Source organism: Megalobrama amblycephala, linkage group LG11, assembly GCF_018812025.1.
Source record: "Megalobrama amblycephala isolate DHTTF-2021 linkage group LG11, ASM1881202v1, whole genome shotgun sequence".
In the NCBI taxonomy this organism is placed as follows: domain Eukaryota; kingdom Metazoa; phylum Chordata; class Actinopteri; order Cypriniformes; family Xenocyprididae; genus Megalobrama; species Megalobrama amblycephala.
This window is the reverse complement of record NC_063054.1, coordinates 19384924-19398694: the sequence shown is the minus strand read 5'-3', so window position 1 is coordinate 19398694 and position 13771 is coordinate 19384924. Positions and strand designations below refer to the sequence as shown.

At 42.9% G+C, this 13771-nt stretch overlaps 1 protein-coding gene across 1 annotated transcript; it reads left to right on the top strand.

Moving 5' to 3' along the window:
- Positions 1-11619: 11619 nt before the first annotated feature.
- Positions 11620-13369, top strand: LOC125279069. Its single transcript, XM_048208556.1, has one exon. The coding sequence runs from the start codon at positions 11883-11885 to the stop codon at positions 13338-13340; it is 1458 nt and encodes a 485-aa protein (XP_048064513.1). The 5' UTR covers positions 11620-11882; the 3' UTR covers positions 13341-13369.
- The last annotated feature ends 402 nt before the right edge of the window (positions 13370-13771 follow it).

The following is a 13771-nucleotide window of genomic DNA, read 5'->3' as shown; positions in this document are numbered from 1 at the left end:
CTTGAAAACAGAACAGGTATAGTTTAGTTTAATTACGGTTATAATTTGTCATGTTGTCATCTTACTTTTATGACATGCTATTGCATTTGTGTTATATATTGAAATAACACTCCTTTGTTGGGTGTTCCCGGGGACAGGGTTTATGTAAATTTTAGGGTTAGTGTTGTCACCAACCCAGGAAGAAGCTCGTTATAGTCCCTACCAGCCGTTTGTTGTAGTCCTTAAACAGAGAATACTTTAAAAGAAAATATCTCCCTTTGCATTGAACTTTGAGCGTTGTAACTTTGCAACATCACACACTAACTAAAGTTAAAAAAAGTGAAATCCATAATAAATAAACCAACCCTTTAATACCTTTGAGTCCTAATGTGTAGAAAATAATCCACTTTTGGAAATGTTTTTGTTATGGTTAATAGTTTGTAACCATCTTTCAGTCTATTTGTTTTGTATATTACCCTTTGCTAACACAAAAATGATAGGTCTGACTGCAGATTTAGTATCCAAACCTCCAAGCCTTAGGCAGCAGATTAGGCAGATTTTTGAAAAGAATAGATTTATAAAGCTAATGAATATGGATTTGTAGCACTTAGTAATGGTGCAAAAAACGATGACAAATCAGCTGTGATGAAATCCACTCCCCTCATAAAGTAAAAGCCAGAACAATAAAATAAAACTGAGTGGGTCATAAGGGGGACGGTTTTCATCAAAACATGTTTAGACACACATTCATTGGAATACAGATGAAAACCTACTGGCACTATGAAAATGAAATCCATTCTGTTCTGTTACATTTGCGATAATGACCTCATCCTGTTTTAGATTAATGTAAATATAACATTATTGCTCGGAATTATGTCATAATATTGCGTTTGTGGTTTTTGGCCTTTGCATGCACCGTAAAGTCCAATGACTCAATGATCAGGACATATTACACAATTATATCCTCAGTCAGAGAAACCCATTTGTAGTGAAAAAGGTCAGTAGACTAGGAATGAAAAATTACTCTCAGGTGTACGTCTGGGCAAAGCTCTCCTTCCATCTCCATAAGACACAAGGGGATGAATTTGACGGGCTGATGGGTCTCAAGTTACCTAACTAAGCCCGTGCACCAGATGCTGAATGGCACTTGCACACAAGTGCCAAGTCAGGGTTGGTAGTTTTCAACAGCCACGAGGGCGTTTCCTGGCAAACGGCTGTTTAATTTCAGACAAGAGTTTTAGCGTGAACAGAGACTCAGACGTCAGATAAAGGCCCTCAGCAGCCTGACCAAACAAACAAGCGTCTGATTATTTCACTGCACACGCCAGGGCTAATTTGTAGTGAATTAACAGGGCCGCTCATAGCACCGATAAGCCTTAGCCCTCTCCCTTGTGTTTTCTTAACTAATGCTAGCGCCCCAGAAGCCTGTTTAATCATTTTTAGATATGTGCAGAAATCCGCCGCGACGCAAGAATAAAACGTCAATGCAATTTCACTGCCAGCCAATTCACACGTCCTCCTTATGTTTGGAAACCTGCGAGTAATCAGCGATCGAATGACAATGTATATTTTGCTTGCTGGTGATTATGGACGATAGTCAGCGACTGCCCGTGTAATTTTACACGAGCTTCGTGTATGTGCCGTGAGAGGTTAAAACAGAAGAAAACTTTAATTTTGAGCAGATTATTTGCACATTTATCTCTTGATATATCACAGACTATGTAAGAAAAAGAAAGAGCTACATGGAGTTTGAGTATGAATTATGAAGTTCATTATGAAGTTATATATGTATACACACACTAGTGGCCAAAATCTGGAGGGGATTTGTTTTTAAGGGGTTAGTTCACCCAAAAATGAAAATTCTGTCATTAATTACTCACCCTCATGTCGATCACACCCGTAAGATCTTCGTTCATCTTCGGAGCACAAATTGTTATTTTTGATAAAATCTGATGGCTCAATGACATTGACAGCAAGATAATTTACACTTTCAATGCCCAGAAAGCTACTAAAGACATATTTAAAACAGTTCATGTGACTACAGTGGTTCAACCTTAATGTTATGGAGCGACAAGAATACTTTTTGCACGCCAAAAAACAAAACAAAATAACGACTTTATTCAACAATATCTAGTGATGGGTGATTTCAAAACACTGCTTCATGAAGCTTCAAAGCTTTACAAATCTTTTGTTTCGAATCAGTGGTTCGGAGTGTTTATCAAACTGCCAAAGTCACTGAAATCATGTGACTTTGGCAGTTTGATACATGCTCCGAACCACCGATTTGAAACAAAAGATCCATAAAGCTTCATGTTTTGAAATCGCAAATCACTAGATATTGTTGAATAAAGTCGTTATTTTGTTTTTTTTTCGGCGCACAAAAAGTATTCTTGTCGCTTCATAACATTAAGGTTGAAAAAATATCTTAATTTGTGTTCCGAAGATGAACGAAGGTCTTATGGGTGTGGAACGACATGAGAATTTTCACTTTTGGGTGAACTAACCCTTTAATGACCCTACAAGTTAGATTAAACCATCAAAATATAAGGAAACAGCAACAAGTCACATTACATTTAGTCTTTCACAGAGAAACTTCATTTTAATATATCTGAGGTGAACATGGTCACACTGGGTTCACATTTTTCTCACATCGAGAAATAATCCAGCTTGCCATCTGCACTGTGTATTATTGTACGATTAGAGCTGGGGTTTGAAAACAAGCAGGGTCTTTAATGACCCTGCGATCAGTCATCAGAGTCGTTCAGTCTCACTGGTCATCATCACTTCACAAAAGCTCTTAAAAGCCCTAATTCTGTTGTACATTAGTCTGGCCTCTCTATCTCCCCGGTTCCTTTAGCAAAGACTCTTGTTCCGTTCTGTATTACCGTATCGCCTCAGCCCCAACTGTTATTTGTGGCTCTCCCCTCTGGCGTTTCGTACTGATTGAGCCGTGTTACTTTTTGCCCCTTTGATGACTAAAGTAGGCTGTTGAGATGAACCCTGTACAGCCTGTGTTCCCCTAACCCCTCCCATCCCGTGGTCCCGGAGCCCTGAGAAATCTTCACGTGGAGCAACAGGAAACACTCGAACATCAGGAAACCAGCTTGCGTTAGAGGGAGGCTGTGTTCCTGTTGTTGTCATTGTTGTCACTGTGGCAGTTTCAAAATGAATATTTTCCGAGCTCATTTCGATTTCAGAATAAGTCTTATGCAGGCTCATTTACTGGACTCGATGTGATATAGTACGAGAAACTGACATGATGCTGCATGCATGTTTCCATATTTAGATTATCAAATGCATTTTCTGTTTCCTGAAAATCCATTTCTGCTGAAGAACATGTTGGGTGGCCTGTGATTTTATGTTCCATTTGCTCATGTTTTGGTTTTGTTATCTCTTAAGTAGCTTATCTCTGTTGCTTGTGAATATATGAGGAAGAGTCGTATCTCATCATTCAGTTCTTGCCCAAATGTCTCATTTTCTCTCAAGCAGCACGGCCCATTGTTTGTGGGGTTTTTTACCAAGGTAAGTTTCCCCCAACCAGATTGCATCGTTGATGTCAGTGGTAAGCTTGGAGCAGAACAAAACATGAATAAATAAACTGAAACAGTGAGCCAAACTGTCCTCCTTTTTAAAAGGGACACGCAGTCTTCATTATCTTGCCATGCTGGAGATAATTTCATTTATCCAACTGAAATTTCCACCCTCTGTTGCCATTTGGCACAACAATGCTTGTGCCTTATTACCTAAAAGCGTACTCGATCTAATGCCTCCTGAAACCTGGAAATTAGATTTGAAAACCTGCCTCATTAATCATCACATCTTATAATCTTTTGATGTGATTTTAAAAAAAGGAGGAAAAAAAGAAAAGAAAAAAGATAGTCTGTTAGATGTTGAGATAAAAGGCATCAGAGACAGTGTTGGAAGATGAGAACCATGATTGGATCTATTATTACTATTAAGAAACATCTTTAAAGATCAAGGCTTCAATCAGAAACATTCCATTATGGATGTATATTGTTGTCTTGATAACCAGTGTTTTATACTATTATACTATAATATTTAGAATTATTTTACATTATTAGTGTTCATTTAATTTTGAATTTACATTTTTAGTAATTTTGTTAAGCGTTTTTGTCATTTATTAGTTTTTTAATTTTATTTTTAATTGTATTATTTTTTTAGCCTTACTTTTATTTCAGTTTAAGTTTTAGTATTTTTAGCCCTTAGACGTAAAATATATTTTAAATTTAAACACATTTAAAAATATACATATTTAACTTAAAAAATACATTTAAATTTTTTATTTAATATTTATATTTTATTTCAGCTACTGGTATTAGTTAACAATATTAACACTGTCCTGAACCGTGCAAAAAGAAACATCTGAAAATGATTAATAAAAGTGTATAAAAATAACAACAATGCTAGATGGAAGTTTAAACCACCTCTGGTCATGTGGTTTTGATGTTGTACATTTACAATGCAGAGCACTTTTACGTATTATTAAATAGCTATACTTAAGTTTTATATAGTGTCATGCTAGATTCCCAGTCTCCCTCTTAATGCTTTTAAGGAACAGATATATTTGGAGGAAACCTGAATGAGAATCTGAAGGTCATTTAAGTGGCAGGAAGTTCTGGTATACCGTTTGTTAATGTTAACTGCTTGAAGTCTTTCCAGACATCTTGCTAGCAGACATTGCTGATGAGTCTAGAAAATTAAGTTGCATCACTTTAATTTTATGATTGGCCAGACACCATCTAGGTTCAACATTACATTGCAGTTTTCATGTTATTTTGAATTTAGTTCATGAGTAACAAACACTGAATGTTGTTCAAATTTTATTCTTTAGAATAAATCTCAGTTTCAAGGGGGTCTAATTCACAAAATTACATAACATAACAAAAACAACAACAACAACAACAACAAACACCTCACTCAAAGCAACAAACACAGCATTACAAAATAATTAACACATAAGATAACAAAACATTAAAGGGTTAGTTCACGCAAAAATGAAAATTCTGTCATTTATTACTCACCCTGATGTCAATCCACACCCGTAAGACCTTCATTCATCTTTGGAACACAAATTAAGATATTTTTGATGAAATCCAAGAGTTTTTTTTTTATCTCCCATAGAAAGCAATGTAATTACCGTCATTCAAAGTCCAGAAACGTAATAAAGAACTTTGTTAAAACAGTCAACGTGACTACAGTGGTTCAACATTATTTTTGTGCACAAAAAAAAAAAAAACTTTATTCAACAATATCTTCTCTCCCCATCTTACTGCTACGCTGTTTACGTCCAGCGCTTCCAGGTTCTACATCAGAACCCTGGCTCATTACTGGCCAATACTGAGTTTGCGTTCTGACATTCTGGAACGACATGACGGTGAGTAATTAATGACAGAAATATAATATCAGAAATATAATATATATAATATCATTTAAAGCAAGTACAGCATGGAAACAAACCCTTTTTAAACATTAAATGATGTCGAAGATCATCTATTTAAAGATATCATATTAAAAATATATTTAAATTATTCCAGTCTGCAGGAGCCTTATTCTTTAGTACCTAAATGGTTTCTTCTCAAATACTTTCCTATAATGGAGTAAACAAATTATTGTGTAGAATGTCCTAATTTATATGGTGAGGAGTATGACATCAAATACTGTCGAAGATAATTGGGGTTATTAAAATGTACACATCTGAAGATAAATTGCTAATATTAAGTGGAACCCATTTGAGTAAATCATACATAATACAATGATGGGTATCAAATGAACATCCAATAACAAATCTGCACAAATTATTAAGCTGTAGTAAGAGGCAAAAGATTTAGATGCATTCTGATAAACTACACCTGAATAATCAATAAACGGTAATATAACTTGCAAAGCAAGTTCTTTTCGAACATTAAATTAACATTAAACGATATAATACACAATATAAGTATGTAGTCAATGTAACATTTAAAAGTAAGTTCAGGATCCAGCCATAGACCCAAATATTTAATTTGATCTACTCTATGCAGGTATGTGCCATCATTACATTATTAGATTTTAGTTTAAACATATGCTTTGTACCAAAGACCATAGTTCGAGATTTAGCTTTATTAAGTAATAATTAGAATAGAGCCAATGTTGCAGAACATTAATTTGCATAAACATAAATGTTAAAGGCACAGTTCACACAAAATTGAATAATCTGTCTGTCATCATTTACTCACCCTCTTCAAACCTGTATGACTTTCTTCTGTGAAACTCAAAAGAAGATTAGAAAAATGTATCAGGGTTTAAAAGTCAAGTGATCTTCACTGAATAGATAAAAAGTTTTATCAAACATTCAACAAAATGTCTTCTTTAATTGCAAATCATATTTTCAAATTGTATTTTTCAAATTGTAAATATTTTAAAAAGTGAATTGCAAATTGTAATTTCTATCGTATATGTGTAATGTGTACACTGTAATGTAAAATGTTTCTGCTATCTGTTCTGCACTGTGTGTGTGTGTGTGTGTGTGTGGATAGCTGTTCAGATTCCCGCTGATGTGTGTCAGAACACTGTTCAAATAGATGTAACAGAGCAAGAACAAGCTGTCCCATTAAACATGTACCAACAACCATGAGTAGCATCAGGTCATGCCAAGTGCTATCAGGTGGCCAAACAAAAACTCAGATGCGCCATGAGCCAGCTGCGTGATGTCATTCGCCATAAGTGACCCGAGGACATACTGACACTATTATTGTAAAATAAATAAATAAATTAAAAAAAAAAAATATGATACAATGCAAATGTAATTTGCAAACTAAAGATGCTGGATGAAGGGAACAAAAAAAACGTCCTTTTTTATTACTGTGTTTTTAAATGACAGTTTAGTTCTATTGTATTGGTTATAAACATAATAAAAAAAATGACTAATGTTTTGTAGAGAAGCCAGAGAGAGTCAGCAAACAGATGAAAAATATACATCATAGTCAGAAGAATTTGGATTAACATCATGCATTTCCGTTTTGTTGTTTGTGAGGATCACCAGTCCTATCACAAGCCCAAATGTTTAATTTAAGGAGTGTGGAAACAGTGTAACAGAAGAGTGCTGTGTAAAGAGAATTCTTTTGGAAAAACAAAAATCATCACTCGTGGATATGGAAGTGTAAAATTTCACACCAGTTGTGGGCATCTTCCCAGCTAAGATGTAACACACTGCAGTGTGCCAGCGGAGAGAATCGAGCTGTTGTGATGGTGCAGATAGAGCGAGTTGATGTTGATAGCGTAGCAGTGAACGTGTGCGTGCATGCGTGCGCACGTATCGTGGTAATCCGAATCAGCCGTGAAACTCAAGGAGGCTCATCTACCAGAACGGTTAATTATTCAAGGTGCTTTGGCTGAAAACCTGATCACCTTAGGAATCCATTAGGCACCGTGAGCACCAGTGCTTGCCGTGAAACTACAATGGAGAGAGAATGGCCACTGCTGATATACTGTACATGGTGTAATTGAAAACCAGGCTTTTTGGGTGGCATGTATGCTTAAACAGGGAGAATTAAACATTGTGCCAAGCCAATGCCATACAGGAAAGTATCTAGTTGAGCCTTGAAACCGCAACACATGCAATGATATCAGCCTTGATACAACTTTGTTGTAATTAGAATTTATGGTTTCGCCTCTCCGGAATGGAGATTGAGAAAGAGCAGAAAAAAGAGGAGGAGAAAGGGAGAAAGGATGAACAAGAGAGAGAGAGAGATACACACAGAGAGGCTATGTCGACACAGCAGCAGAATCCAACTGTCAGACCTGTGTTTGCTAAATATGGTTACATTCATACACGTTCAGTTGATCTCATTAGTTTTCCTGTCATCGGTTGATTTCATAAGTTTTCAAAGTTTACACATACATTGTTGTACATTTGAGCCATGAAACTTATGCAGTATACTGGAATATGGACGTACCGACAGCATCTACAATGTAGGCCTACCTTTAAAAATGTATGGACGCACAGCATAAATTTTTTTTTACTGAAGACTGGAGTAATGGCTGCTGAAAATTTGCCATTGCATGAAAAAAATACATTTTAAAGTATATTACAACAGAAAAAATATATTTTAAATTGTAATAATATTTCACAATAATCATTTCACAATAATTGCTGTGAATAATTCACAGCAATTATCAGGGTTCAAGAGCTTTAAGGCCTTTAAAAATTTGCGCAAAAAGATATTGCATTTTATTCAGCAAGCCTGTAACTGCTTAAACCATAGCGAAATCATAACGAAAATACCATTTACAGCCAATACAGGCAATTTACTATTGTAAATATATGGGTTTTAAAGCTTTTTAACAATTATAGCACCACCTATAGTCCGATCTCCATATAAGTTTGCATGTTTGTTTAGAATCATATGTCGCATGTGCTATTGTGCTGAAGAGTTCCCTTTCGTGGGAACTATCGACGCTACGTCGGGTGACGTGATGGGAACCCTCTGTATTTTGTGTTCGTGAAGCACCTCTGTATCCAACCAATGAAAAGACGCGACGTCAGAGGCGGGTGACGTCACGGATCAGGAAGCTATAAAGCACACCTGAACACAAAGCATGCCAGCTTCTGTTGTCTTCAGCAAGCGCTCTCTGTATCTTGTTTGTCTTATTTATTGTTGTCTGTCTGATACATTCACACAGTGATCTCTTCGTCCGAGGACAAGAGTTTCAAAGCACAATATAAAAAGACATATATATATTATGGCGGAAAAGCAGCAGTTCAGAAAGTGTGTTCCTCCCTGCCCACGCTTCATTGTGGAAGGGGATACACACGATATGTGTGTTAAATGCCTGGGGGTTGAGCACGCACAGGCGGCTCTCTCTCTGTGTGCACTGTGAGCGGCTCACCCTCAGAGTGCTGCGTTCGCGTCGAGCGCTCTTCGAGGAGGGCGCCGAGGCGAGTGTTCCCCGCGGGTCCGGTCCCGCTGCTGCCGAGGCACAGCGCAGGCTGCACTCGTAGGGGTTCACAGATGGATCTAGCGGAGGGGGAAGAGACGGGCTCTGCCTTATCGCTTCCCTTACCCGCTAGACCCAGTGTCTCTCCTTTGGTGGCGGAAGCACACGTAGCGGTTTCTTCCCCCCGAAGAGAGGCACCGATGCTCAATATATCTTCCTCCGAGGAGGTTGATGTAGAGAGTGTCGATGATGTACCGCCATCAACTTTACCAGCATATGAGGAGCTATTAGAGGTAGTGACCAGGGCTGTTGAAAAGTTAAACATCGAATGGCCTGTGGAGAAAGCCGAGTCCAGAGTTAAAAGCAAACTGGATGAACGCTTTCTTCCCCCTCGGTCACTGCCTCAGCGCCGGGGTCTCCCGTTCTTTCCCGACCTCCATGCCGAGGTGTCGAGGTCGTGGAAGAGACCCGTGCAGTATCGGCTGTACAGCCCGCAGACATCGCTGTACAGCAATATTGTTGGCCTAAAAAATCATGGCTATGGGGCGATGCCTCGGGTAGAGGAGACGCTTGCGAGCTATCTCTCGCCCGAGACCGCGTCGTCCCTTAAGACCCCGGCGCTGCCCACCAAGCCTCTGAAAACTACATCCAGCTTGGTGGGCAAGGCTTACTCGGCAGCAGGTCAGGCGGCGGCATGCCTTCACATCATGTCCATCCTCCAGGCATATCAAGCCGACCTGCTGGGGGAAATTGATCAGAGCGAGGAAGCATCCTTCGAGGCGATTCACGAGCTGCGCAAAGCCACAGATTTAGCTCTCCGGGCCACCAAGGAAACGGCCAAATCCATCGGCCGTTCTATGGCAGCCCTGGTGGCCACGGAGAGGCACCTATGGTTGAATCTGTCCGACATTAAAGAACGTGACAAAAACACGCTCATGGACGCGCCGCTGTCTCCTGGTGGCCTGTTCGGCAACGCAATGTCAACAGTCGTCGACAGGTTCCAGGAGTCACGCAAACAAACGGCGGCGTTTTCTAAGATCATTCCCCGCCGCGCTCATCCCCCCGAGGCTGCTGGGCGGGAGCAGCCTCGGCCGACAGCCAGCTCCTCAGCAACATCCGCGCACAGAGCGCAAAAAAAAGCCAGTGTCGCCTCCCGTACTCCCCCACGCAGTGCCTGGGGACCGGGACGGGCGGCACAGGCGAAGCCTTCTGGAGGTAGGGCGGATCTGAGGACCGTCATTATCTCTCGGAAGGCTTCAAAGAAGAAGTCCTGACACTAGTGTCGCAGGATTTCTCGAGGGCAGCCCCCTCCGGGAGGATTCGGATATCGGGTCCTCCTCGGTGCCCTCAGGGGACCGTTCTGCCAACCCTGCCACCAAGTGTGAGTCAGGGCGCAGCGGTCTCCACCGATCCTCCGAGGGGGGTCGGTCAGCACGTGATTCGCCTGTCTGCGGTGCGCCGCGTCAGATGGACGAGCCAAGTGCTCAAAAAACACCAGAGACCAGTCTCGAGAGACTGGTTCCCTTAGTAGAATATTTGGAAGAATGGAAGAATCTCCCGAATGTTTCGAAGTGGGTGCTGCTCATGATAGAACAGGGCTACAGAATTCAGTTCGGTTCACGACCGCCCAGGTTCAACGGGGTGCTTCCTACGGTGGTAACCCCAGAGCAGTCTCTGGTGATGGAGCGAGAAGTAACGACGCTTTTGCAAAAAGGGGCTATAGAAAGGGTTTCCCCTCCCAGCAAAGTGTCGGGCTTTTACAGCCGCTACTTCATTTTTCCGAAGAAGGATGGAGGGTTGTGTCCGATCATAGATTTACGTGTGCTAAATCGATCCGTAAAGAAGCTGAAGTTCAAAATGCTTACACTCAGACAGATCATCCCTCAGATCAGGTCCGAGGACTGGTTTGTAGCGATAGATCTGAAAGACGCATACTTTCATGTATCCATCCATCCTTCACACAGGAAGTTCCTCAGGTTTGCTTTCGGGGGCGAAGCTTACCAATACAGGGTTCTTCCGTTCGGCCTATCCCTCTCATCCCGCACGTTCACGAAGTGTGTGGATGCAGCGCTGGCTCCGCTGAGACTCCAGGGCATCCGCGTGCTGAACTATATCGACGATTGGTTGATATTAGCTCAAACAGAACAATTGGCAGTTCAACATCGAGATGTTGTTCTGTTGCACATGAAGAGGCTTGGGCTGAGGCTCAACGCCAAAAAGAGTGTGCTGGTCCCGAGTCAGGTTGCAAACTACTTAGGTGTAATCTGGGATTCCACCACGATGCAGGCGCAGTTGTCCCCTGCTCGTGTGAGTTCCATTCTCGGGGCCGTGGAAGGGGTGAAGTTAGGCCAGTCACTCACTGTAAAACAGTTTCAGAGACTGGTGGGTCTGATGGCAGCTGCGTCCAACGTTATTACTTTTGGCCTTCTGCACATGAGACCCCTACAGTGGTGGCTCAGGACCAAGGGGTTTTCCCCGAGGGGAAATCCTTTTCGCATGATCAAAGTCACGCGGCGATGCCTTCGTGCTCTGGTCATGTGGAAGAAGCCTTGGTTCCTAACCCAGGGACCCGTGCTGGGGACTTCTGGTCGTCGTGTAATGCTTACGACAGATGCTTCCCTCACGGGCTGGGGCGCGGTCATGAGTGGCCGCTCAGCTCAGGGTCTGTGGGAGGACCATCAGCGCTCCTGGCACATAAATCGGCTGGAGATGGCGGTGTTCCTTGCACTAAAACACTTCCTCCCCGACCTGAGAGACCATCATGTGCTGGTCCGTACGGACAACACTAAGGTGGTCTCATATATCAACCATCAGGGGGGTTTGCGGTCTCGCCCATTATCAAAGTTGGCCAGTCGCATCCTCCTCTGGTCCCAGGGAAAGCTCCTCTCGCTGAGAGCAGCTTACATCCCCGGGCGGTTGAATGTGGGAGCGGACGCCCTGTCGAGGCAGGGCGCGAGACCGGGGGAATGGAAACTCCACACCGAGGTGGTGGAGTTGATATGGAAAACTTTCGGTCGAGCTCAAGTCGATCTCTTTGCCACAGAGGAGTCAGCTCAGTGCCCTCTGTGGTACTCACTTCAGCACCCAGCACCTCTAGGGCTGGATGCCATGCTACAGACGTGGCCGAGGCTACGTCTGTATGCATTCCCCCCAGTCTCAATGCTCCCGGGAGTTCTGGAAAAGGTTCGCCAGGAGAAGGTCGACCTAATATTGGTGGCCCCTTACTGGCCGACCAGAATATGGTTTTCGGACATAATGTCTCTTCTGCACGGCTCTCCCTTAGAGCTTCCCCTCAGGCAGGATCTCCTGTCTCAAGTGGGCAGCACGATTCTCCATCCCCGCCCAGAAATGTGGAAACTGTGGGCCTGGCCCCTGAGGGGGCAAGGCTCATAGGAACCGGTCTCCCAGCCGAGGTTGTGGAGACCATCCTTCATTCCAGAGCTCCCTCCACGAGGAAGTTGTACTTATACAAATGGAAATTGTTCTCTGTGTGGTGTGAACAGCATAATTTGGACCCGGTCCATTCTTCAGTCTCAGACGTGCTTCGATTCCTTCAGGAAAAGTTCTCGGAAGGTTTAACCCCTTCCACGCTGAAAGTATATGTGGCCGCTATTTCGGCTCATCATATTCCTGTAGGGGGCTCCTCGCTGGGTCGAGACCCCCTAGTAGTACGCTTCCTCCGTGGTGCACTCAGGTTGAGGCCTGTGGTGCGCACAAAGACCCCGACCTGGGACCTCACTATTGTGCTCCAAGGGCTGGCTGAGGCTCCCTTCGAGCCAATAGAGGAGGTGTCAGACAAGTTCTTGACACTCAAAACTATCTTTCTCTTGGCCGTCTCTTCTTTGAAGAGAATTGGTGATTTACAAGCGCTGTCAGTTGCTCCATCTTGTCTTGAGTTTGCGCCTGGTATGGTGAAAGCCTTTCTGCATACCAGGCCGGGCTATGTTCCAAAGGTTCCGACGAGGGTCCCAGGCCCCATTGTACTTGAGGCTTTCTGCCCGCCTCCTTTCGCAAACTTGGATCAGGAAAGGAAGAATCTGCTTTGCCCTGTAAGAGCATTAGATGCGTATGTCCACAGAGCTGCCCTGTGGAGAAAAACAGAACAATTGTTTGTGTGTTACGGGTCCCCTAAGAAGGGGGGCCCAGCATCTAAACAGCGGATGAGCAAGTGGGTGGTCGAGGCCATCTCACTTGCGTATGAGACGGTGGGGCGCCCGTGTCCTTTGATGGTGCGGGCTCACTCCACGAGAGGTATGGCCGCGTCCAGAGCTCTTCTATCTGGTGTCTCTATGGACGACATTTGCGGTGCGGCTGGATGGTCATCCCAGCACACCTTTATCAGATTTTACAATCTTCACCTTAATATCACTCCGGGGGCCAGGGTGCTACAAGATAGCAGCCAGGCACTTGGAGAGACGGCGTAGTTGGGATTGCGTTCCCATCACGTCATCCGACGTAGCGTTGATAGTTCCCACGAAAGGGAACGTCTCGGGTTACGAGTGTAACCCTTGTTCCCTGAGTAAGGGAACCGTATCTCCTGCACGTGGCCGTATCTCCTGCATACCTGGTGCGCTTGCTTCAGACAACCTACAGAAGCTGGCGTGCTTTGTGTTCAGGTGTGCTTTATAGCTTCCTGATCCGTGACGTCACCCACCTCTGACGTCGCGTCTTTTCATTGGTTGGATACAGAGGTGCTTCACGAACACAAAATACAGAGGGTTCCCATCACGTCATCCGACGTAGCATCTCGTTCCCTTACTCAGGGAACAAGGGTTACACTCGTAACCCGAGACGTTTTTGTTTAGGATTTATAGGCTTTTGTGGTCACTTGGCTGCGCCCTTTTTCTAATTGACA